The sequence below is a fragment of the Harpia harpyja genome, chromosome 20, assembly GCF_026419915.1.
Source record: "Harpia harpyja isolate bHarHar1 chromosome 20, bHarHar1 primary haplotype, whole genome shotgun sequence".
Classification (NCBI taxonomy): Eukaryota; Metazoa; Chordata; class Aves; order Accipitriformes; family Accipitridae; genus Harpia; species Harpia harpyja.
In genome coordinates, this window is record NC_068959.1 from 21645476 (window position 1) to 21668747 (window position 23272).

A 23272-nucleotide genomic window follows, 5' to 3' on the forward strand; every position below is an offset into this window, starting at 1 on the left:
TATCACCCCCGTCCTGGGCTTGCTTTGCCATCACGGTGTCGTGCCGCTAGGAAGAGCCTGCTCTCTGCTCCGGCATCTCGCTTCTTGGAGGCTTGCACCTTCCAAGAGAAGGGCACCCAAACCCACCCATCCCAGCAAGCCAGGTGGGTGCAGGGACTCAAGTTGGCTTCAGTTAATTTAATTTTTATCTCCCTCTGTGTTTGGGTGGTAATATTGGGGCGGAAACAACATCCCTGCAAATCCATCTTGCTAACGGAGGTGAAACCAAGCCGGGTAATCTGGTGGTAACAACAGCGCTCCAAGCCGGGTAATGCAGTCGTGCTCGCCTTGGAAGAGGAGATATTTTATTTATTTATATATCAAGAAAAAAACCCATATATGTGTTTGCACAGGCTTCTGTCTGTCACAGAATGGTACAACCACGCATCTTATCTCGTAAAGCCATATTTTGGCCCTTTTTTTTCCCCCAAGAAAGTGAATTTTAAGCACCAGGAGACAGTGATGGTTTCTTTGGAGCTGTTACGATCTGCCATGTACAATAAATCCGTCTTAGTTTGTGGATTATTGGCCCAATAGACCGTAACAGCTCTGTCAGCCCCTCCTGGCATGCTGTGTCCGGTGAGCTCAGCCTCCTGTGGGTTTTCCTTTATTATTTTTTATTTTTTAGCAGAAATTTCCTAAGGATTTTTCCATGCCGTGTGCGTGTACAGTAGCTGATATGGAAATCACGGGAGCTCAGTTACGTGCCCAGGTTTTTTGTTTGTTTTTTTTGTTTTCTTTTTTTTTATATATTTCCCCTCTGAAGATACCCGAAGGCACAAACCTAGATGCTGGAGTCCAAGCCCCCAAAATATGTTGAAGCAGGAAGGCAGAACTGTCGCTTCTGGAGTGCGGCAGGCTGGCGAGGGGCTGCCTCGGCAGCGCAGGTCGGGCTTGTTGGGGATGGGGTTTTGCTGCTTTCCAGCAGGATTTTCCCTGGACGGCCCTGCTCCTGCCAGCCGTCGTTCCTGGTCCCCTGTGCTTGATCCAAACCTGGAAAAACAGGATTTCCTGGGGATGGCGTGAGATGGTGTGCTGGCCCCTCCATCCTCACTGGGCAGGGTGCTGGGTAGCACAGGCTCCTGTCACACCCCAGCCTGAATTTGAGGGGGGTCTGATCCCCCTGGAGAGAGGGGAACCTGTAGCTGGTCCTGCCCCGATGCCAGCCACCCCCTGGTCCCACCGCGTGGGCTCAGCACGGCCCCGGGTAACGCAGTGGGGTGAGATGTGGGGTGAAATGTGAGCTGCAAGGCATGGGGTGAGGTATGGGGCATAGGTGTGGGGTGAGCTGTGGGGCGTGGAGTGGCGGTGCAGGCACGGGGTGCTGGTGCGGGGTGCTGGTGCAGGTACCGGCACGGGGGTGTGGGTGCCAGCGCAGGCGTGCTGGGCTGCCCTCTGCCACCAGCTTGCTGCACCCCAGTCTTTACTGGGGACGTTCCTCTCTTCCCTGGCACCTGTTGTCTCTGCTCTCCCCTGGGGATGCCAGGCACGGGCTGGGGGGGAATTAGAGCTGCTGTAGTGCCAGAGCAGCTCGGGGGGGGACACGCAGCCGCCTTTGTCCTCAAGGCCAAGCAGGGAACGCCTGCCTGGAGGAGGGTGCGTGGGATTTGGGACAGGGCAGGAGCAGGCTGAGCACTTGGTGCCGTCAGCGATAGCCCATCCGGGATGGGGCTGGTGGGTGGCCCCCGGGGCGCCAGGGACGGCCGGTGTCGGTGGTGCCGCGGGGGGCTGCTGGCCGGCGACGCCTTTAAGTGCCCCCAGCCCCTGCGCTGGGGGAGCCGCTCTTGTCCCAGCAGCTCCGTAAGCCCATTAAGAGCTCAGGGAGCCTTATGCCTTGGGGGTCTGCAGGAGGGACTTGCACTAGTTCAGCTTAAACCCCTTGAGCCGAAGCGGGGCCGCCCGCTGCGGGGACATGAGGACGTCCACGGCCACCCTCCGGAGATGCCCATCCTGGATGCCCTGTGGGTGCTGGCCGTTTCCCTCGGCCACGAGGGACGGTGAAGGCTGCAGCCCTGGGAGCACCCTGGTGTAGGGTTTTGGCTTTGATGCATCATTAAAATGCATCGTTGGGGTAAAGAATTACCTCTTTCTCTGCAAAATCCTTAAGGAGGATGTTCCTCCTCCCAGTACTGAGGTTCAGCTTCACATCATGTAGGAGGAAGGTGCGAGGAGGCCACGTGGATCCATCCGGGCTATGCAAGGATGGAGTAGCCACACTGGTCAAGGCGAACCTGGTCAGGAAGCGCTGGGGAATTTCTTTTGCTTTTAACCTGGAAGTACTCCATGTCAAAAGTGTCAAAAGCTACCAAAGGAGGAAAAAAAGACCCTAAGAATGGGTCTTTATGAAGGCCTTGAGATGGTAATGCACCTTCCTCTGTTTTATAAGCATGGCGTTCCCTCTCCCTGCCCTCTGTCATGCCTTGGATTTGCCCACCACCCACCAGAAGACCGAGGAAGGCATCGTGGACAGTCCTTAAAATGCCGGTGGCTCATCCTAGCTGCGGGGACGAGTTTCTTTCTGCCCGATCCTCCGCCTGCAAGACCGATCCTGTTTGCTGGGGGATGGAGGCTGCTGGGACTCCCTTCCCAGCTTGCCCCCACAGCCCCTGCTTGTCCCCCAGGCTCCTGTGGGCTCTGCCACCATGGAGCAAGTCACCAGGGGCAAGGTGTGTGTCTGTGGCATGGTGGTGACAATGTGGGGAGGAGGGGGAGATGGAACAGACTGGAGAAAGCAGCAGATGGAGGAGGATGTTCATTGTGGAAGCTGGGAGCAGGTGGTGGGAACGTCAACCCTTTGGGTTGGTGCTCCGTGTGCTGGAGGCCCCATTCCTCCCATCTGGGGGCTTGCCGGTGCTGCGGCAGGAGGACCCGTCCGGTGATGGGGACGTGGCTGTTGGGTTTCAGGAGGGAATGGGATCAAACACTTCTGCACAGATGAAGGAAGATGGTTCTCTTGCAGAGGGGTCACCAATCGAGCACCAGGTCCCTGGGAAGAGGCTGGGGGCTCTGAACCCACCCTGGGCTGGCTGGGGAACAGGTGGACCACCACAGGGCAGGTGTTGGCTGTGACAACCACATCCAGCTTGTTCCCTGCCATTCCAGCTTGCCACCATGTTCCTCAGTTTTTGGGGAAGTGAGAAAAGGCAGAAGCATTGATATCTAACTCTAGTTTTAGTTGTAGACCCTCAGAGCTTGGGACCAAGAAGGACCAGTAAGTCCAGAAGGATGTTTACACCCTGTCATCAAGTCTCCTCAAAGCACATCTCCAGTGCGATAAGCTCACCACATCGAGCCCTTTCCAGCTCCCACCATGTGGTATTTCCTTCATGCTCAAGACTCGGTCTTGTGGCTCTTCCCCATCTTCTTCCATGTTGTGACATTTTGTGAGATGGATTATTCCATGGCGGCTCTCCTTGAGGCCACACGCAGAGTGAAACCCTCTGTTTCTTACTGTGTGTCCTGCAGCTCATTCATCTGAAGGTCCCCTCGTCCCGACTTGTGTCATGGCTGGTAGTGGTGGTGGCCCCTTCCTCCGTCCCAGGGCCTCAGCTCTGCTTTCCAACTGTCTTGTGGCTGGTTCTTTGAGATCTCCAGCTTCACTCGTCTCACTTGTGCTTTTTTGATAAGTCATGGTGCTGGTGGTTAAACTACCATAGAATCAGAGAACGGTTTGGGTTGGAAGGGATCTTCAAAGATCATCATCCAGTCCAACCCCCCTGCCATGAGCAGGGACACCTTCCACTAGACCAGGTTGCTCAAAGCCCCATCCAACCTGGCCTTGAACCCTTCCAGGGATGGGGCATCCACAGCCTCTCTGGGCAACCTGTTCCAGTGCCTCACCACCCTCATTGTAAAACATTTCTTTCTTATGTCCAACCTAACCCTGCTCTCTTGCAGTTTAAAACCATTGCCCCTTGTCCTGTCATGACAGGCCCTGGTAAAAAGTCTGTCCCCATCTTTCTTAAAGCCCCCTTCGTATGTGGTAAGGTCTTGTGGCTGTGTGCGAGACATCCAGTGAAAATCTTAAGTGTTTTGTAGCAGTCCAGTTGCTTTCTGCAGCCAGAAATGGTATCCAATCAGAGACAGAAGCTGGACCCGGTTGGTACAACCCCTCCCCACCGTGCCACCGCATCCCTGTGGTGGGACTTCTTGTCCCAACAGTTTGTTGGGAACTGTTTTCCTAATCACTCTTCCCATCAGCTTGGCCAGGACTGCTATTCTTCCACAGGGAAAGAAGACACCCTTTGTCTCGGGCTGATTTTTGAAGAAGAGTCAAGAACCAAGAGAGCTGTTAGACATCTCCTCCGAAGGAGAGCTTGGTGCGGGGTAGGTGCATCGCCTGTGCTCCTCTGGCCTCAGACACATTTCCCATCCGAGAGCACGGCGTGTGTTTGGTGCAGGTCTCCCTCCTGGCTGTGGTCCTGCTTGAAGGTAGAACTTCTCACCTATGAATGACATCACAGCTGGTTGCCATCGAAGCCCCGGCAGCCAGGACAGGGCTGTTCTCACTCGCCTTGGGGTGCCGCAGTGCCAGGGCTCGCTGATCACCGGGATGTGGTGCAAACCCTCCCTGCGGCTCCGCTCTCCCAGAGGACAAGGAGCTGGTTGCTCCCTGGGCTCCATCAGATACAAAAGGGAGGAGCATCATCTCCTTTCTTTATCCTGAGATGCTCCAGCTGGCCCATTGCATCAGGCGCTGCACCAGCATGCTTTTCTTGACTGCCCTTGCCCTTGAGCGTGCGGATGGCTTGGGACATCTGGGTCTAGTGCTACGACTACGTGTCATGGAGAAGCCAAAGGGGAGAAGAAGGGTGGTGAGGGTCGTAGGAGACCTGAGGACTGGTGGAACCAGCATCTGTGGTGTTCCCCAGGGTGAACCAAAATGACGGAGCACCTGCAGAGCATCTCAGGTCCTGGAGGTGTCGGCAGCAAGTGTCCCTGTCCTCTGGTACCCGCTGGCCTTGCGGTTGCAGCCTTCCCTCTGCCCAGGTCTCCAGCACCGTCGTCTTGCTCAACGTCTTCCAGCCTGGCATGCAGAGCCCGGCAGGTCACGCTGAGCTCACCTGTGCTGCCTTGAGCTGTCCTGGCCTCTTTGGTTTCCATCCTCACCACCTCCAGCGGGATTTGGCTTGGCACTGGGGTCACCCGTGACCTCCCAGTTGTGCCGGCAAGCGGGAGGCTCCCAGGGTGCATGGCAGCGAGCTTGGGTGAGCGCTTGTGTCCGAGCTAGAGCGCGCCAGGGTTTGCTCTGTATTATTCCGGATTGAAAAGGAAAAAAAGTGATTGCTCTTTCCCAGTTCCTGCATTTCCTGAGAGCAGCCTAGCTCCTAGCTTATCTTCAGACAGCCTCAGGGGTATTCCCTTGGAGTTTGGGAGTTTAATCAGGCATTGCTGGGGCATGTGAACTCTGTGTCGAGTCGCCTTTCCCATGGAGTGGAGCGCCTCTTGCAGATATTTGGGTTGGCGTGCCTGGGCTGGGGGCTGGGCTGACTGGGAACGCGCTGCTCCTTTTCCTGGGGATGCGACTGGGAATGGCCAGGGGGTGACGACCTGCCTGGCCGGGGGCGGTTTGCGGGCAGGATGCTAGCAGCAGCTGCGGGCAGGGTGGCTTCCCGAGGGCACCCCCCGCAGCGGGGCTGGCTGTGCTTGGATGTGCTGGTTTGGCAGCGGTGGGACGGAGCTTTTGTCCCCTCCAGCCCTGCCTCTGCCACCTGCCTCTTTTTTTCCCCAACCCGTGGATTTTCCTTGTAGCATCCCGGGCGGGGTCCGCTGGTCCCCACCAGCCGTCCTGACCCAGTGCCCTCCTCCTGGCTCTGGGGTGGCTCTGGCCCCTCTGGCCCTGACCCGACTCCGCTGCTCGTTTTATTTCGGGTGATTTTGAATTCGGCAGAGAATCAGGACCTGGGTGGAAATGCCCGATGCCGGGCTCTGCTTCGCCAGTGAAATTGAGGGCTTTTGTTGCTGGCTCTTTAGCAGGCAGTATTTCTTTTTTTGGGGGCTGGATATATTCCTGGCAAGTAAAATGACGGATGCTCTGTTTCGTTTCCAGTGGCAGCGTTTCAGATTCCTTGCTCCAGGGCAGGAGCCGAGCAAACTCCGATTCCGGAGCAGCTCTGGTACCTTGGCAGCTTAAAGGCCACGGGGTTTGCTTGAATGACAAGTGGCGCCGAGCGTGGGGAAAGCTCGGAGAGGCGGTTTCGTGCGGCGTGCCCTCGATCTCTTCTTGCAGGAGTGAAAGCCCGCCGAGCAGGGAGGCAGCTTTTTATTGTCTTTGCGCTTCACAGGCAGACCGGGCGGTGGTGGAAAGGCGACGCACAGAAGGATGGCAAGTCCTGCCTTGCCGGTGAGCGGGGATGCTCCCCAAGTCGCTGCTGGGTAGATGGGGAGAACTGCAAAGTCTTGGGGCATGGTGTCTTCTCCCTAAGAGCTCTTGGGTGCCTCTTACCCTGGCTCTGCCTGCACCTCCCGTTGTACCCAGCTTGGAGGGACGGGCGCGGATCCCAGCGGCTGGCTGAACTGCATCCTGCAGCGTTGGCAAGCCCGAGCCATCGGGCGGAATGGGACCTGCTGGCAGGGCTTGCCTGCTGCCTGGGATGCTGCAGTGCTGGGGATGAAGTGTGAGGGATGGGAGTCCTCAGCCCAGGGTGGGTCAGGGCAGGTCGGAGACCTGCCTTCATGAGCCTCCCCAGCCTTTTTTGGCCCATCTGGATGGACCTGAGGCACATGCGGATCTGCAGGCAGGGCTTGGGGTGGTGCTGGCAGTGGGCAGGGTTTGCCCATCCCTGCCAGAGCTCCCCTGCACTTTCTTTTGCTGCTGGAGATGACCCTGACTGCTGCCTGCGCAGGAGGGTGCTGCCAGCTGGGAAGCAAGACCTGCCCCCCAAAACCTCTCAAGCCTCTCTGGTCCACTGGGCTTACTGGGAGCAATTCCCCTGGGTACCAGGGGAGGCTGTGATGCCTGGGCTGGCCAGCCCCATTGCTGTGGTGAGTTTTGGCTGTGCTCAGCAAGGCTGTGGGGTGGCAGGAGACTGACCCAGACTCCACAAGGGCTGTGAGGTGCCCCACTGCCCCCTCCCAAAACTGAGCTGGTCTTCCTCCCCACCAAACCCTGGCCAAGCAGCTCTCCTCCCCTTTCTCTTCTTCCTCCTATTTCCCTCCTGCCAGCGAGGCCAAGCAAAACGTGGTGCTGACCAAAAATAACAACCGCCAGCAGATCCAGACAATGGATAAACCCCTGGCGAGGGCGAGGGCGACCCGAATCCTCCCAGAGGAAGACGGGATTATTCGCCGTCCTCTTAGACATCTGTCAATAGCTGCCGTTTGCAGACCCCGGTGGCTTTCTGATGGTGCCGCCGCCTTCCTGGTGGTAAAAGCGGTTCCTCCAAAGCGGTCACCTTCATGAGCGGGCTCTTGCGGAGGACTTGGGGGGCTCGCACGCCTTAATCCCACTGGCGCAGAAGCAGTGGGGACCGAGCCCTCCGGGGTGTTTTTGGTGTGAGCGACGGAGATGCTTTTCAGATGCCAATGTCTTCTTCAGCCCTCAGGGGTGGCTGGCCAGGCTGGGTGCTCGCTGCACCCTTGCTTGCACGGCTCCTGCCTTGCTTCCCTGCACTCTCTTGGTCCATGGGGCGCAGGCACCGTGATGTTAGCCTTGCCCTGCCACCTTTGAGGTGGGGGTCTCATCACTAAGGACCATGAGGTCCCCACCACCCATTAATGACCAAACTCAAATGCACAGAGCTGGCACTGGTGCTCTTGAGCGTGTGCTCCCACTGCTGGCGTGCTTCTTGCTCGACGATGGTGACAGTGACACAGGTGCTGGCACGGGTACACCGGCCCTTCTGACCGCCGGCTCTCCTGGGATCTGGAGCAGCCCCTTGGTTTGTGCTCCGCTACCGTGGAGCTGCCTGTAGGATGCAGAGGGATGGGGCTTTGAAAGAGCCGGGCGCACAAGGGGACATCTCCGGGCTGGGGCTGCTCTTGGAGGTGGCACTGATGGATTTGGGGCTCTTTGCCATCAAATATTCCCATGTGGCTGTGCCTCCAACTTTTTCTTTATTTTTAATTAACTTCTCGGAGCTCTGTGCCTGCTGATCAGTCTCTTCATGACCTGGTTATCGGTTAGACCCCAAGTAATTTACGCTGTAATCGCCCCATCTGTTAGCAGGAGTGATTCACACGTCTTAGCTTGTCCTCGGCGGGCTGTGTGCGGGTCTCCCCAGGGCGAAGCCTTGCCTGGGCCCCCCGCAGCCTTTTGCAGTGGCTCTCGGGGCTCTTGCCGGGATGCCTGTCAATGCTGGCGTCTGCCGCCGGGCAGCGCCTGCCCCTGCGTCCACCTGGCCCCTATGCCCTTGGGTCATTCAACCTGGTCTCCTGAACGTCGCAGCCCTGAAATCACCTTGGGGACCTCCCTTGGTGGAGGGGACATCGAGGACTAGCTGGCCCAAATTGCTGGGATCCCTCCAGGAGTGTCAGGGGGGGCTTTGCAGAGAGCAGGGAGGTTCTGCTGGGCTGGGAGTGATGCCGCATCTCCAGGGGGGCAGCGTTAGGCAAGGCGATGCCAAGCCGGGGGGAGTGGGCGAGCGGCAGAGAGCCGTGCCACGGCGCGTGAATGTCAGATGCTGCTTGGCTGCGAGCTGGGCTCGTGCGAGCGCAGATCTGTTCAATCCCATTTGGAGGGGGGGGAAGAGCGGGGGGGGGGCCCTTCCCGAGGCTCAATCTGGTAGGTTTTAGTTACAGTCGTTTTAGGATTTGGGCAGTGAATTGGCGCAGCTTTGGCACAGAACGGGGGGGATGGATGAGCACCGGGGAGGTGAGGCTGCCAAGCCTCCATCGTCCTCCCCGAATGAGGGAAGGGGGGGGCCGCGCAGGTGGGTGCAGCCCCCCAGGGCTGAGCAGCACGGCCGTCACCCGGCTCTCTGGGCAGCAGCTGGGTGAGGGGAGGAGGGGAGGAGGTGCCTGCTGTTGTCCGCAGGGCACCCGCAGCCCTGCAATGCTCGGGTGGACGTTTCAAATCGCGTTATCTCCATAACCGCCCGGCTCCGGCCGCTCCGAGTGGCAGCGGAGATAAGTGGATTTCCAGGGAGCGCCTGGTCGTCTGACATTTAAGACTCCTTAATCCGTAACCACCACCCCGCAGAGGCAGGACGCAGCCACGTTTCCCAGCCGGGCAGCGTGGGGCGGCCCCGGGTGCAGGTCGGTCCCCGTGGCGGTGGCTGCGGCTGTGCCGGCACCGCAGCTCACCGGGGCAGCACAGTGTGCATGGGGCTGGCTGCGGGGTGAGGTTCAAGGATGTGCATGGAGGTGGTGGTGTCCCTGGGGACATCCTTGTCCTCTCCACGGCGGTGACCTCCTTGGAAGCCCAGGGCACGTTGGTGATAGGCTCTGCCTTGCTTGGGTGCATTTGCCCAAGTTGGCTGTCCCTGCGTGGCTGTGCTGTACCGGCACAGTGTGCCGGCAGGTTGGGAAGCCCGCAGCAGCCATGTGGTTACATGGGGAAACCCACCACCAGTGGGGAAAAAATATGCCTTTGCTGGAGCCCTGGCATAGGGAGCCCACCTGGGGAGGTGGCATCACCTCTTGCATGCTCAGCTGGGCATCTGTAGGATGGCGGCATGGCCTCACTGCACCATCCCTGGAGGATGTGCCTGGCAGGGAACATCTCTGGCCCTTGCTGGCCACGCTGTGTGTGCATCCGGAGCTGCTCCTGGGAGGCACCACCAGAGCAGAGTGGCCGCCTGCGAGGAGGAGACGGGTGAAAGCCACTCTGTGTGCCATGATGATTCGCCATCTGCTTCCAGGGCTAACTCCAGATGCTGGATTTAATCTTCCATAGCCTTTTTAATTCAGGAGTTGGCTTCTTAACGTCCCTCAGTGCCACCTCGGCAGCAGAGATGAGCAGAGTGGCTGCCACAACTGGCCCTTCGAAGGATGTTGTGGAGCACGGGAGATGAACTATCTCCATGTGAGTTGCCCATCTGGCGACCTGTCATACCTCTGGCTTGTTAACCTGCAAACGCCCAGGGTGAGGCTTAGCATTTACGACACTGCCCAAACCTCCCCCAGGCCTAGGCGTCCTCTTGATGTCTGGAGAAAATGTAGTGGGTGATGGCGACTTCCATGGTGCATGCAGGAGTCGATCTTCTGGCTGGACCAGTTCTTGGGGGGGATGAATGCCAAGAGCAGAGCTTGGGGGCTGTTAGGTTGACAGAGGTGATGGCTTGCAAACAGCATAGGTGAAGGACATCCTTGTCTTTGCCTCAGGGTGTCCGTGCCTGGTTATCAGGCATCGTGGTGTCCTGCAGGGATATTCAGCCTTGGGAGACTGCGGCTTGATTTCTCTCTTGGTTCACCTTGTTTCCCCACATGGCTTTGGCAGAAGCAGCAGTCCAGAGGTGATGGTGCCATGGGTCTCTGCCCTGCCAGCAGTCCCCGTGGCCGGCTCTCGCCTGGCTGAGTCCCTGGCAGCTCAAGACTTGATGGTGCCTCCTTGTGTGGTCGGAGGGGTCCAGTAGCCCTTTGCTCTGGTGCTTGCTGCCTGACTTCTGGTCGATGAGGCTGTGATGAGACATCACCGCCAGCTTTCAGTTGACCTGTGTCACCCGGTGGAGGGAGCAGCAGGTTTGACTGTGCTGTGGAAATCCAGTACCTGGGAGCTGAGTCGGGTGTTGTGGTGCTGGGGTTGGAGCTGCTTTGAACCTTGTTCTGGTGGTACTTGTTCTCCTGAGCCTTTGACCTGGGTTGCAGCTGGACCCTCTGACCCATGATGGTGCTACAAAATGGTGGTCCTGTTCTACCTGCTGACTTTTCTCATCTGAGGGTATGGGGCACCAGGATGCCTCAAGGGTATCTTGGCACTCCCCATGCATTGCTCCCACCACCCATGGCCCTGCAATCCTGGCCATCCTGAGGTCCTGTCCATGGCTGTTGGCCAGGGTGGTTGAGAAGCACGGGGCCCACCTCTGGCCCCCCCTCTGGAGCTGTGAGGGGTACCTCACGCTGGGAAGTTACCTCCAGCTGCAGCATCCCTTGACCTACACCCTTCCTGGGATGCCTTGGAGAGGGGCAAGTGCTGGTGGTGGGTGCCCCCCTTAGGCGTGCTGGTGGTGGGGCTGAGTCTGTTCATCCGTCTGTCCATTTGTCCATCCATCACCAGGGCTTTACTAGGGAGGTGGGGGCCGTGCTGGGCGGGCAGCCGCATGGCAAGGGGGAGGAAGCGGGGACAAAAACCTGGCGGAGGTGACAATTACTGCCTTTCTTGAGGCTGAAAAGACGCCGGGGTCCCTTCCGTCCTCGTCCTCCGTCTGCTCCAGGCGGACAAAGCCGCCGCCCCTGGTGCCCACCCAGCGCCCAGGGATTAGAAAAAAGCCGAATTTTTATTTTCTCCCTTTGTCTCCGGAGCCCGGGAGCAGCTTGGCTTCGGCTTTGCTGCTTTCTTCTCCCTTTACGGCCCTGTCTGTGCACGGCTGACCAACCGGCAGCTTTTCCGGGAGGAGGTTGATTTATTTAAAATTAAAGGAAAGCAGAAGTTCTTTCTTGAAGATGAGACTTTTTATGTCGGCAGGAGCTGATGGCTTTCTAGCGATGCAGTGAAATAACACAGGGGAGCGGGCTGGAAATCGCAGCTTGTCATTTTTTTTACGAGAAGCGAAGCCTCTCTCCTGCTCCCCTCTGACAGTAAATGGTGCCCGCAATCAGGGACACTCTTAGCCCATCAGCTGGCGAGGGTTTCTCCGGGCGCTGGACCACCAGAGATCCTTTTACAACCTTTATTTTTTTTGGAGTTGTTAGGACTGTTGCAGCGTGATCCCTGAGGTTGGCCTGTGTGCCAGGAGGGAGGTGCTCTGCAGGGAGCCCCGGGGCAGAGCGAAGAGGGGATGTGGGGTGGTGCTGGGCTGAGCTCCGGGGGGAAGCCCTGGGGAGAGGAGAACTCATTTTCTCCTCCCCTGGACCATGGGAAAGCGCTGCTGCCTCACCCCAGCCAAGCGTCCCAGGCTGGCGGGGGTTTTTGGGGTGACCCATGGAAATGGGTCTTGGCGGGAGCAGGAAGGGCAAAGCAGGTGACATCCAAGTGATAGCCTCACCTGGGTGCTGTAGCTCACTGGTCGCTTGAGTCCCTGGGGCACCCGGCTTTCAGACCCTGTGGGCTCAGCCTGTACCTGGCAGGGAGATTGGGGGGGGGGAGCCCACAGGGTCCTTGCAAAGGGCTGGGAAGCCCCTGGGTGTGGGTTGGGGCCTCCCGACCTTGGTGGTGTCCCCTTGAACCCTGGCATCCCTCCAGGCTGCTAAGCTGCCCGGTGCAAAAACCCGGGCGAGGGAGCCCATCACGTGCCCCTTAATGCCGTGGCTGGGACTAAGCACCTTCTGACAGGGACCCAGATGACGCTGCCCGGTGCTTTCCCCAGGGGATGGGGGCCAGAAAAGGGGCAGAAATGGGATGGGGGGGGCCTTGTGGTCTTTACTTGGGTCAATCATAAAGAAGGGATTAAGATCATTAATTCCTCCCCCCGCTGCAATTAGCAACCCGGCGGGCAGAGGCTGGCGAGGAGCAGCTGAGATGTCTGCTGCGCTGGGTGGTCCCGCAGTGTCGGGGTGGGGGGGGACGGACACCCCCTTCGTGCAAATTAGCCAGGCACCCCACAGCGAGGAGGTCCTGGGGTCCCTGGAGGGGAGACGGTGTGGGGACAGACCCGTCCCAGCTGGCATGGCAGCGGTGCCCGGTGCCTGCCGCTGCGTAGGAGCACGGGCCCCGGGGGGCTGGAGGGCAGCGCCGAGCGGTTGCAGATGGCAGGAGCCGGCGGAGGCAGAGCGGCGGCTGGGACAATGGCGGGATTGTGCGGTGGCGTCGCTCGGCACGGCTCGGCACAACTCGGCACGGCTCGGCGCAGCACCCCGCGCCAGCAGCTGGGCACTGCTGGGGCTGAGAGGGGACACGGTGGCGTACCCCGTGTCCCCACGGGTGACAGGGGAGCTGCGTTGGGTGGGCCGGGCTGGCATCATCCTGCATTGCCACCCACCACAGCGGTGGGGGGCCGTGCTCCAGGCTCTGCAGCCATCAGCCCCCGTCAGAGGAGGCTGTGACTGGCGGGGGCTCGGTGCTGCTGGCACCCAATTGACGGGGCAGGATGGGACCAGCGGGCAGCTGCCTGCTAGAGCCAGCTGGGGAAGGCTGGCCAGTACGGCTGGCTGCGGAGGAAGATGTGAACTGATGAAGATGGCAACCACGGCATGCCTCCAGCCGGTGTCCTCCCCGCTTTGGCACGCGGACCCCGCTGTCCTGTGCTGTGGCACTGCGGGGGAGACCCCTCGATGTGGTGGCGAGCCGCACATGGGCACAACCCGGGTTCTTTGCCGGAGTTATGCGAGGCGTGCTCCTGGTCATGGCTGGAGACCCCCCGGTGAATGCCGCAGCAGCATCGCGGCTCGGCGGTTACGACGCCGCGAGGTGAGCGGGCAGGCTGGTAAATCCCGGGCTGATCCGGCCCGGCGCTTGGCTCCCTGCTCGGCGGCTGAGCGGGGCTGCCGCGCCGTGGGGCGGAAGAGGCGCAGGGCCGCAGGAAAGGCAGCCGCGGGCGGGCGCGAGATAACGCCGCCGGGCGGCTTTATCTCACATCCTCCCGTCCGGTGCTTTTCCTGCTGCGCTCCCCGCTCCGGCCCCAGCACCCGTTGCTTTTGGTGTTAAGGTGTGACCCCTCCCAATGCCTCCAGGGATGGGTCCCCCACCTCCCTGGCAGCTGGGGACGGGTGCCCCAGCTGCCCGGCAGCGGCTCACCTCCCCTCTCAGCGTCCCGGCGCCCATTTCGGGTGCGCCCCAGCCTCGCCACCGCCCAGCAGCCCCTTGCCCGACATGGTGCGTGATGCTCGGGGAAGGGCAGTCTGTCCTGCCGCTGCAGCCCTCCCTCCCCACGTGGCCTGGCGAGCTCCAGGCTGGAACCCAAGCCCTGCATCGATCCGCGCTGCATCTTAAATCCCGCAGCAGCTGAAGCAAGCGGTTTTTAGCGTGTGGGCGGGGGGGGGGGGGGTTTCTCCGCAGGCGAGCCGGCTCTGGCACCAGGGTGAGATGGGCTGTCTTCCTCTGCCAGTGCCGTGGTGGTTGGGGCAGGGACCTTGCCCCCGTCAGCGTTTTAATGGCGACGCTCGCAGCTCGGCTGCCGAGCCGTGCCTGTGGGGAAGGGTCCTGGGCCGCAGCGGGGCTCCTGGGGTTGCATCGCGGCCAGGCTGTGACAAAGGGGACGTGAAGGGTGATGGGTGAGCGGGAGCGAAGGTGCAGGGGGTGCAGGGATGCCCCTCGCTCTGCTGCATCACCCCGGGCAGGAGCAAGGGTCCCAGCAGAGCTCTCTGCACGTGGCTGCGTCCCTGCCCGGACTCCGGAGAGGAGGCTGCCAGGACAGCCAGGATGGAGGGACGGGGTAGGCGAGGGGCCTCCTCCCAGCGCTGCCCTCCCCCAGCTGCTGCCGGGGTGGGGACGTGGGTTCCTGCTCCGCTAAGCCCTGCAGCTTTTCTCCTCTAAAGCCTGATTACTCCGGCGGTGCCTGTGCGTGCGTGCGTGCGTGCGTGCTCGGGAGGGGAGGAGGAGGAATTTCACAACAAGTGTTTGCAGCCACGCTGGGCCCAGCTGCCCCAGAGCCGCCCCAGGGACAGCGGCGTCACCCTCGCTCCAGGGAGCAGCACCGAGTCGGGGCTCCGGCCGTCACCGCCGAGCCCCTGCCTGCGCCGGAGCAGCCGGGTGCCTGCAGTGGGCGTGCGGGCAGGGCATGGCGGGGCATGGCAGGAGGTCAGCAGTGGGGCTCAGAGGTGGATGCTGTGGCTCCTCACGGGGCTTGGAGGTGGATGCCGCAGCTTCCTATGGGGCTTGGAGGTGGACGCTGTGGCTCCCCGTGGGGCTTGGAGGTGGATGCCGTGGCTGCCCGTGGGGTTTGGAGGTGGCTGCCCGTGGGGTTTGGAGGTGGATGCCGTGGCTCCCCACGGGGTTTGGAGGTAAACACTGCAGGGGCTTGGAGGTGGACGCTGCAGCTCTTGGTGGGGTTTGGAGGTGGACAGCATGGCTCCCCGCGGGGCTTGGAGGTGGACGCTGCAGCTCCCCAGCACTGGTGTGCGATGCTGGCCTGGGGACAAGGGTCCGGGAGGAGGAGGAGGAGTGCAGCGGGAGCAGCCTAGCCTGAGCTGGGACAGCAGCGGCATCTGGAAGGGCACAGGAGCCGGGGCGCAGCCCTGCACCCTGCTGCCTCCCTGGCACCCAGCCGGGGAAACCCGGGGGGCTGCAGGGTGGGGACTGGGTGCCCCTCACACGAGCTCTGGCTGCTGGCTCGGGGGCGTCCTGTGGGTGCCTGCGGTCCCATCCGGCGCGGGGGCTGAACGCCGCTGGAGCGGGGCAGGAGATGAGCCCCGTGACTTCCCTGGGCCTGCAGTCGCTGGGGGAGGAAAGCCGGGCACAGAGAGCCTTTAAGCATTGGAGTGCCATTGCTACCAGGCCAGGACTTCCCCTGTGACCCCCCATTTCTGTCTGGATGGCGACCCTTTTAAAGAGCAGTGGAACGGATCTCCACCGAGGTCCGTTCCCTGGAGTTTCTTTGTTTGTGGCGCGGAGACTTTCATGGCAGGGGGAGGAAGAGCCGCTTTGAAAAGCCCGTTGGCTCTTGCCAGCGCTAACTCTCTTTTCTTTTCTACTTCCAGAGCCGCATGTTGTGTACCAGAGCCGCAGAATATGTCTTTGCACTGAGATTGGACTGAAGTCCTCTGCAGCCGACGCTGGAGGAGACACCCCGTTGATGAGCGTTCCCGTCTGAGCTTTCCCTGGTGGCTGGCGGGCTGGTGCTACCAGAAGGGCTTTGGGGGTCTTTCGCTTTGGCGTTGGGGGTGGGTTTTGGGGTTTTTTTTGTTTTGTTTTTTTTTTTTTATTTTGGGTTTGGTTTTGTTGTTGTGCTCTGGGCACCATGTCAAATTCGGGCTCCCATCAAGACACTGGGAACAAGCCAGAGACGGAAAAAAATAACCAAGATGACTCTCAACCCCCCGTCAGCTCCGAGAGGAGGAACAAAAGTGGAATAATAAGTGAACCTTTGAACAAAAGTCTTAAGAAGTCCCGTCCACTCTCCCACTATTCCACCTTTGGTAGCAGCAGCTCGGTAAGCGAACATTCAGAGAAAGGCAACCCCTTAGCTAATGGCAACGAAGCGACTGTGGATAAAAGTCATTCTACCTCAAAGCACAAAAACATCTCTAGTATGCTGAGCAAATTAGACCGGGTGTCGGAGATCTCCTCAGAAGGACAGACCGCCCTACAACAGTTTGCTCAGTCGACAGAAATGCTCAAAAGAGTGGTACAGGAGCATCTTCCTCTAGCAAGCGACCACGGGACTGGTATCTCTGACATGGAGGCAGTCTCAGCTGCAGAGACAATGAACGGCCCCTCTGATTTTCCTTACCTGGGGGCTTTTCCCATCAACCCAGGCCTTTTCATTATGACCCCTGCCGGCGTGTTTCTGGCAGAGAGCGCGCTCCATATGGCTGGCTTGGCAGAGTATCCCATGCAGAATGAGTTGGCATCTGCCATCAATTCGGGGAAAAAGAAACGGAAAAGATGCGGCATGTGCCCGCCCTGCCGAAGACGGATAAACTGCGAGCAGTGCAGCAGTTGTAGGAATCGCAAAACTGGCCACCAGATTTGCAAATTCCGAAAATGTGAAGAACTCAAAAAGAAGCCTTCTGCAGCACTGGAGGTAACCGGCCCCTCTCAGGCACCCTAACCCCTCCTCGGGCTGCGCTCCTGGGTTCGGATCTTGCCCTAGATAATAAAACACCTGGTACTTCTTACTTTTTTATTTTTCCCTTTTCCATTAACAGTTCTCACCGTGAGATGTGTGCTCTGCCCAGTGCCCCCAGTCCCCGCCCTCTCTTACGTACTGGGGTTGATTGGCTTGGGGAGGAGGGCTGGGGTCTCTCCCTGGGGTCCCCGGGTGCGCTGGGTTTCGCTCTCCCTTTTGCAGGCATGGGCAGCAGTGGGTCTCTGCTTGAGTTTTAGTACCAGCATCCCTTGTCCTGGGTGGGCTGCAGCTCCCCAAGCCGGGGAGTGGCTTCTAACCCGGCAATCGGGTCAGAGGATGGGGAGACAGGAGGCGGCTTTTTGGGGCAGAGCTTGCGGGTAATCAGTGATGGTGAAACCCATGGCTGTGGTGCAGCTGGAGCCCAGCCCCTTACCTCACTCTTTGCTCTGAGCAGGAGCAAGGCAGTCCTTGGTTTTGGGTGGTAAACAGCTGCAGCGTGCGCTCGGCGGCATCTCCTGTGCTGTGGCCGTGCTGGGTCTCCCTGGCCCAGCATCCGTCTGCGGCGGTCAGGATGAGTCCGTAAGGCACCAGCCAGATTTCCCGGTGGCAGCTGAGCTGCAGTTCCCACAGGCGGTGCGCCTGCTTCGGCACCCGACTGAGCTGGGAGCACCCCTGCTCCTGCCACACCGGCCGAGCGCTGGGATGCCTGGATCCCCCTGGTGTGAGGTTTTCAGGTGGCACTCAGGGTGTCGCTGCCCACCACGGTCCACCCATGGATGTTGCCCTTAGCCTCAGAGGAGGGCCGCTGCAAGCCGCCATTGGGTTGGGGTGCTACCTTGCCAAATCCACCGGGGTGGTGCGATATTCGCCTGGGGAGCGCAGGAAAAGTCCGGTGACTCGGGTCGTCGTGTGGGTCTGAAATTTGGACGGGGCTGTGGGCAGCTGCTGGTGGCGTGGCGTGGCGTGGCGTGGCGTGGCGTGGCGTGGCATGGGTGAGGGCTGGGTGCTGGCAGCGTTGGGATGCGGTGCAGGTGTGGTGCGTGGGCACGGCGCTCCGGCAGAGCCTGCCTCTTGCTGCACACCCGTGGGTGCTCTGGACCAAGACCTGTATGCTGGGTCTCCCATATGTTGTGCTTAAGCCGGGTTTGATTTTTCTGGGAGCTGATCCCACCATCAGCTGTGACAGCGTGCTTGCTGCCGGTGAGTGCATCCCCAGAGCTAGCAAAGGCTAAAAAGTCACCCGGACATCAGCTGGATCGTGCATCCTGGCATGAGGGCATTGCCCATCCTCTGGTCATCCCAAAGAGATGACCCACTGTTTTCTTAGCCATGTTCTACATTTTTCAATTAGCATCAGCTCTGAATGAATAGTGAAGGGGAAAAAAAAAATCTATTTGGGCGGTGGGGATGAGGAGAGGGGGACTGTGTCTTTCAAAAACCGCTGTATTGCTAAATTATATTCTTGTTCTAATTTGCTGAGTCAGTGATCTGGAAAAAGGGAGAAAGGGAAAAAAAAAAAAGTTCATCTCTTCCAAAGAGTCCTAAAGCGGGTCAATAGACTCAGAGCTCACAGCAGCCGGAGGAGTCACTCCCTTCTCCCAGCGCTGTGCCGGGTCCGAGGATGATAAATAGCACTGGGAGCCCATGAAACGGTCACCCCCCCTTGATTGGTTTCCCCATCCTGCGGCTGGCTGAGAAATTGGAGCCACTGAAATAGGGCTCTTCATGTGATAGAGTTGGGCCCCACCAAAGATGGGTCCCCATCCCTCCTGGGCACGACCAGAGGTGTGTTGAGGCTGAAAAGAGATGTTGTGCTGGTGGGGATGGATGCCTGGGCAGATGTGGGTCACTCCAGGGCATCACCATCCCTTTTTCAGAGATCCGATCCTCTCTCAGGATATCCACTTGTGCCGTGTATTGACCTTGGTAGGGTTGAATGAGATTGTGGCCATATGTGGCTGGGACAGGGATGCTGGGACCCCAGCTGATGTCCCAAGGTCACCTGGGTCAATGACTGGGTTGTTAAACCTCGTCCTATGTCAACCAGCATCGGTAATGCATTGTGTTGGGCCAACTGTAGGGCAACCACTGGCACCTGCCTTGTGGTGGAGACCCGTCTGGAGGTGCAGATCTGCTGCCAGCTCGGCAGCACCGTGGACCACTGGTCCTGATGGGGTGCCATCACACCGTAGTGCTTGATACCAGGACAGGAGGGGCCATTCAGTGGCCCTTTATATAGGGCTGAAAAATTCATAGGGCTTTGTGAAGCATTGTCCCCCTCTGCAGGGAGCTGTGCCATTGCCTGGGAGAAGAGGAGCCGGCAGTGACTCTGGTCTGCCAGCGCGGTGAGCCCAGAGCAGCGTCCTTGGAGAGCCTGGATGGGGGCCGCAGCTGTGATTAAATGTTGATCTAAAATCACGCAGTAAAAAAAAATAGAATTAAACCTTTATGGTGGCATAAAAAAATGGGCTAAATCCCTCTGCTGCCATTAAGCTCTATCTCCACATCTACAGAGCCCAAATAACCGGTCGCTGCTGGTGTCCCAGTGTGATGGTGGCTGGCTGAGGCTCTAAGACCAGCGAGGCAGGTCGGATACTTGGAGCAGGCAGCAGCACGTCCCTGCACCTTCCAGGCTCCTCCAGGCTCTGCCAGCCCCAGCAACTCTGGGTAATGCCATGGGGGCTGGTGGTCAGCCCTGGACAGGTCACCCTGGGCTTGTTTCCAGAGCTGTAGGTCACATGAAGGCCATGAATAGTTGGGGTTTGACTCAGTAGAGCTGTCCTCCATCTGGAGAAGCGCCTTGGTGCCCCAGCTAGTGCTGTTGTGAGGGTCACTCCCACCCTCAGGTGAATCTCACAGAGAAACTTTTCACCAAGGCCTGTTGTGGCAGGACAAGGGGCAACGGTTTTAAACTGGAAGAGGGGTAGGGTTAGGTTGGACATAAGGAAGAAATGTTTTATGATGAGGGTGGTGAGACACTGAACAGATCACTCAGAGGAGTTGTGGATGCCCCATCATTGGAAGGGTTCAAGGTCAGGTTGGACGGGGCTTTGAGGAACCCGATCTAGTGAAAGATGTCCCTGCACATGGCAGGGGGCTTGGACTGGGTGGTCTGTGAAGGTCCCTTCCAACCCAAACAATTCTGTGATTCTATGATTGTGGGGGCGAGGGGACATCTATCCTGGGCATCCACATTAGATCTGGTTGCCCATCTTCCTTTAATAATGAAGGGGCAGAGGTGTTTAAGGTGACTTGTATCAGACATCTCCTTCCAGACTCATGAGGAGCCCTCCTCTCCCCTCGTTCCTCTCTCCTGGGATGATAGATCTGAGTAGGTGGCCCTTGCTAGTGAGTCCACCATGCTCTGCCTCACCAGTTCTGCACCCGGCGCCTTGGGTGGGATCAAGCGTGGGCGGCGTGCCATGCCACAGCCCTGTGCATCATTGGCCAGAGGCACTTGTGTCTTCCTCAGATGCCTGATTACTTATTGCAGAGACTTTTGGGGAAGTGGTGATGCCTGCAGCTCTCTGCTTGTTGACTGCCCCAGCTCAGTGTGCCCCGAAGGACCAGACATGGGCTGGGAGCAGGAGAAGGTGCCATCTGTCAGCAGCCTAGCGGGGCACCACCATCTCTTGCCCATTCTCGCCCTTTGCCCCCCCTTCCCTTGCCCAAGCCCCACGTTTGGGTCATGGTGCCTGTGGAAGGGAGCATGTCGGGGTCCCTCCCACAGGGGTGGGGGGGAGACGCTGCCCTGCTTACTCATTGAGGTGGGTGCCTTGATCCAAGAGAAGGACTCGATGAGAGCCAGCTGGCTCTTGTGTGGGGTTAGGGACCTGAATGTGGCATGGTTTTTGACTCTTGGGACAACACATGAGCTGCCCTAGCCCTGCACATGGGCTCAATGCCGGGAGCTGGTGCTGGGGCTGGCTGTCCCCACCACTGCCCCTGGCAGCCCAGCCTGCTACCCCACACCCGTCACCACAGCCCGTGGCTTGTTTCCCGTTGGTGTGCCTTGCTTGTTTGGAGAAGGGCCCTCTAAGGCACGTCCTTTTGGTGATCGTGTGGCCCTGTCTGCTGGCTAGCATGGCTTAGACGTGCTTGGGGGCTGTTGGCATTGAGAGACGTTGCAGTCCTTGCATACTTCACCCATGGTCTCATGAATGTTGCAGGCTTCCTACCCCATCCAGCTGGGAAATGTCCCAGGTTCTTCTTCCAGAGGACTGCAGAGCCATCGGGGCCATTGCCCCACACCACCTTTCCTGGAGGTGGCTTCAAAGAGGTCTCGTCTGTTGTTGGGCGCTTTGTTGCGTGTGGGATTGAGCCTGGTGGGACTCATCCCTCTTCCCCTGTGAGACGCCAAGTGGTCCTCAGCTGTGCCCAGGGCTGCTCTGTTGGGGACAAGGTTGTTCATCGTGGCCAGGCAGCAGCGGGGTGATGTCTCCTGTGTCCTGAGCAGCTCCTGGGTCTGGTGGTCCCTGCCTCAGTTTCCCCCCCACATGCCCTCCTAAACCCATCTGTTGGCTGGGCTCCTGTCCGCCGGGTGTCCGTCCGTCCGTGGCAGGGCAGGTGGGGGCTGGCAGCAAGGGGGCCGCCGTGCCGGGCCATGCCGGCTCACCGCGGCTCGGCCATTGTGCTTGCTATCGGCCGGAGGGGAAGTCGGGGGCTGCGCCATTGTCCCGGCCGCGGCGCGGGGACGCGGGGACAATGGCCGAGCTGCTTTGCCGGGTGCCCTGCCAGGGAGGTGGGGGCCGGCGGTGGGGGGACCCCTGTCTCCCTCCGGCCGGCATCCCGGCGCTTGCCGGTGGGCTGGAAACCTTGGGATGCGTGGCTGTGTCCGGGGGATGCCGAGCCCGGGCTGGATCCGTCCCGAGGCCGGTGACCGGGATGCCGGGATGGGGATGGGGCGGAGGGGGGGGCGGGCGGGTGCACAACCCTGGTGCCGCACGGCTGTGCCGGACCCGACCTAACGCCTTGTCCCTTCTTCTTCTGTCCCCCCTCCCTGTCTCTCTTCCTTTCCAGAAGGTGATGCTTCCTACAGGAGCCGCGTTCAGATGGTTCCAGTAGGAACGGGAATCCCAAAGCTCTGTCATCCAAGTGCAATGTCACTGCTTGCTTGTGTTGTCTCAGGCAAGGGATTTTTGGCTGAAATGAATGGATGCACCTGTGTCTCTTTAGAACCAAAAATATTTTCTCGCAAATCTCATTCCTGTTTTTATAATTTTTTTTTTTTTGCGTTCGTTTTAACATCTTCGAGTCCTAGTCAGACATTTAACTGCTTTTCAAATAAAAATAATTAAAAGAAAAAAACAATGGATCTGTAAAGTACCAAGACTTAATAGACAGAGTATGGACAATCAGTTTCTTTCTGTGTTTTGGTGTTGATGTTGTTTATGTGTGAAAGATGCAGTACTTGTGTAGGGAATGTAAATTTACAGTAACCTTTTAAAATCTAGTTACTAATAAGCACTACTGTAATTTAGCACAGTTGTTTAATTGCACCCTCATTTATACTTTTTATTTGATTCTTTCCCATCATACAATAGAGTGGATAGTTTCTAGAATGCCTCAACTTCATGTTTATAAATGAGAATATGTTTAAAGCGATGTAGTCTCCCTTTTCCTAGCCATTCACCTATGTAAGTTTAACCCGCAAGAGGTTCGGTATAAAAGGTGGAAGAAAACAATTGCTACACAACTGGCGGTCTTCGAAAAAGGAAAAAAAGAATATAAAAAAAAAAAAGAAAAAAAAAGTCATTGTTAGTTTATTAATATAGAACAAGAAACACTGCATACAGAAAAACCTCCTAATTGCAACGGTTTACTCCTAGAAGTAATTTTTGTAAACTTACTGAAGTTAAAATCAAAATAAAAATAATATTGCAGGACCTGTGCTGAAGCAGTTACGAAAAGTGATATTTCTCTTCTGTTCAAATCCCCGTCTCTCCAGCTCTCTCTACATCATTAAATTGAAATGCTGTTTGTAATGTTTTAGCGATCCAGGCTGTTTTTGTGAATAAAATGAATGCATGTTTTGTGTCATGATTTACAGCTTTGTTATTTCTCTCCCACCCCTCTTTCCAGCCATCCGGCCCCCCCAGTGCCGATGGTGGCCGGTCCCCCCCCGCCTTCGCCTGCCTGTGCGCCCCATCCCCGCCACTGCCGCCGGCTGCCAGGCACGGTCCTGCCGGCTGCCGGGGGGACCTCACCGGTGACCACGCCGGAGCGTGGCAGCGGCCGGCCCGGGCAGGATGGTGTGATGAGCTGAGCTGGAGTCGCCCCGGCTGCTAAATCTGCGTGGTTAATCCCGGCAGTGGCTGGGCTAAGCCAGCCCCGGCTCCTCCCGGGGTTATTTCCCAGTTTGACCTGCCTGGAGTTTCACCGGGTAGCGCTACACCATTTGTTTTGGTAAAACACTACCGTTAATGTGCCATGGAGAGCTGCAGTGAGGCTTGTTTTGCTGGGACAAGTCC

At 58.6% G+C, this 23272-nt stretch overlaps 1 protein-coding gene across 6 annotated transcripts in view; it reads left to right on the forward strand.

The window, feature by feature from the left end:
- Positions 1-22844, forward strand: part of CXXC5 (CXXC finger protein 5) — a 39674-nt gene extending 16830 nt beyond the window's left edge. For 2 of the 6 annotated variants that reach the window (XM_052816536.1, XM_052816539.1), the window contains exons 2-3: positions 15712-16757; positions 21822-22844. In XM_052816536.1, the coding sequence (XP_052672496.1) occupies positions 15972-16757; positions 21822-21866 (831 nt within the window). In that variant the 5' untranslated portion in view covers positions 15712-15971 and the 3' untranslated portion in view covers positions 21867-22844. Of the gene's footprint in view, positions 1-4342; positions 4366-13767; positions 14813-15711; positions 16842-21821 lie in introns of those variants that run through there. The other 4 variants (XM_052816538.1, XM_052816537.1, XR_008239510.1 and 1 more) reach the window with 4 other exon arrangements.
- The last annotated feature ends 428 nt before the right edge of the window (positions 22845-23272 follow it).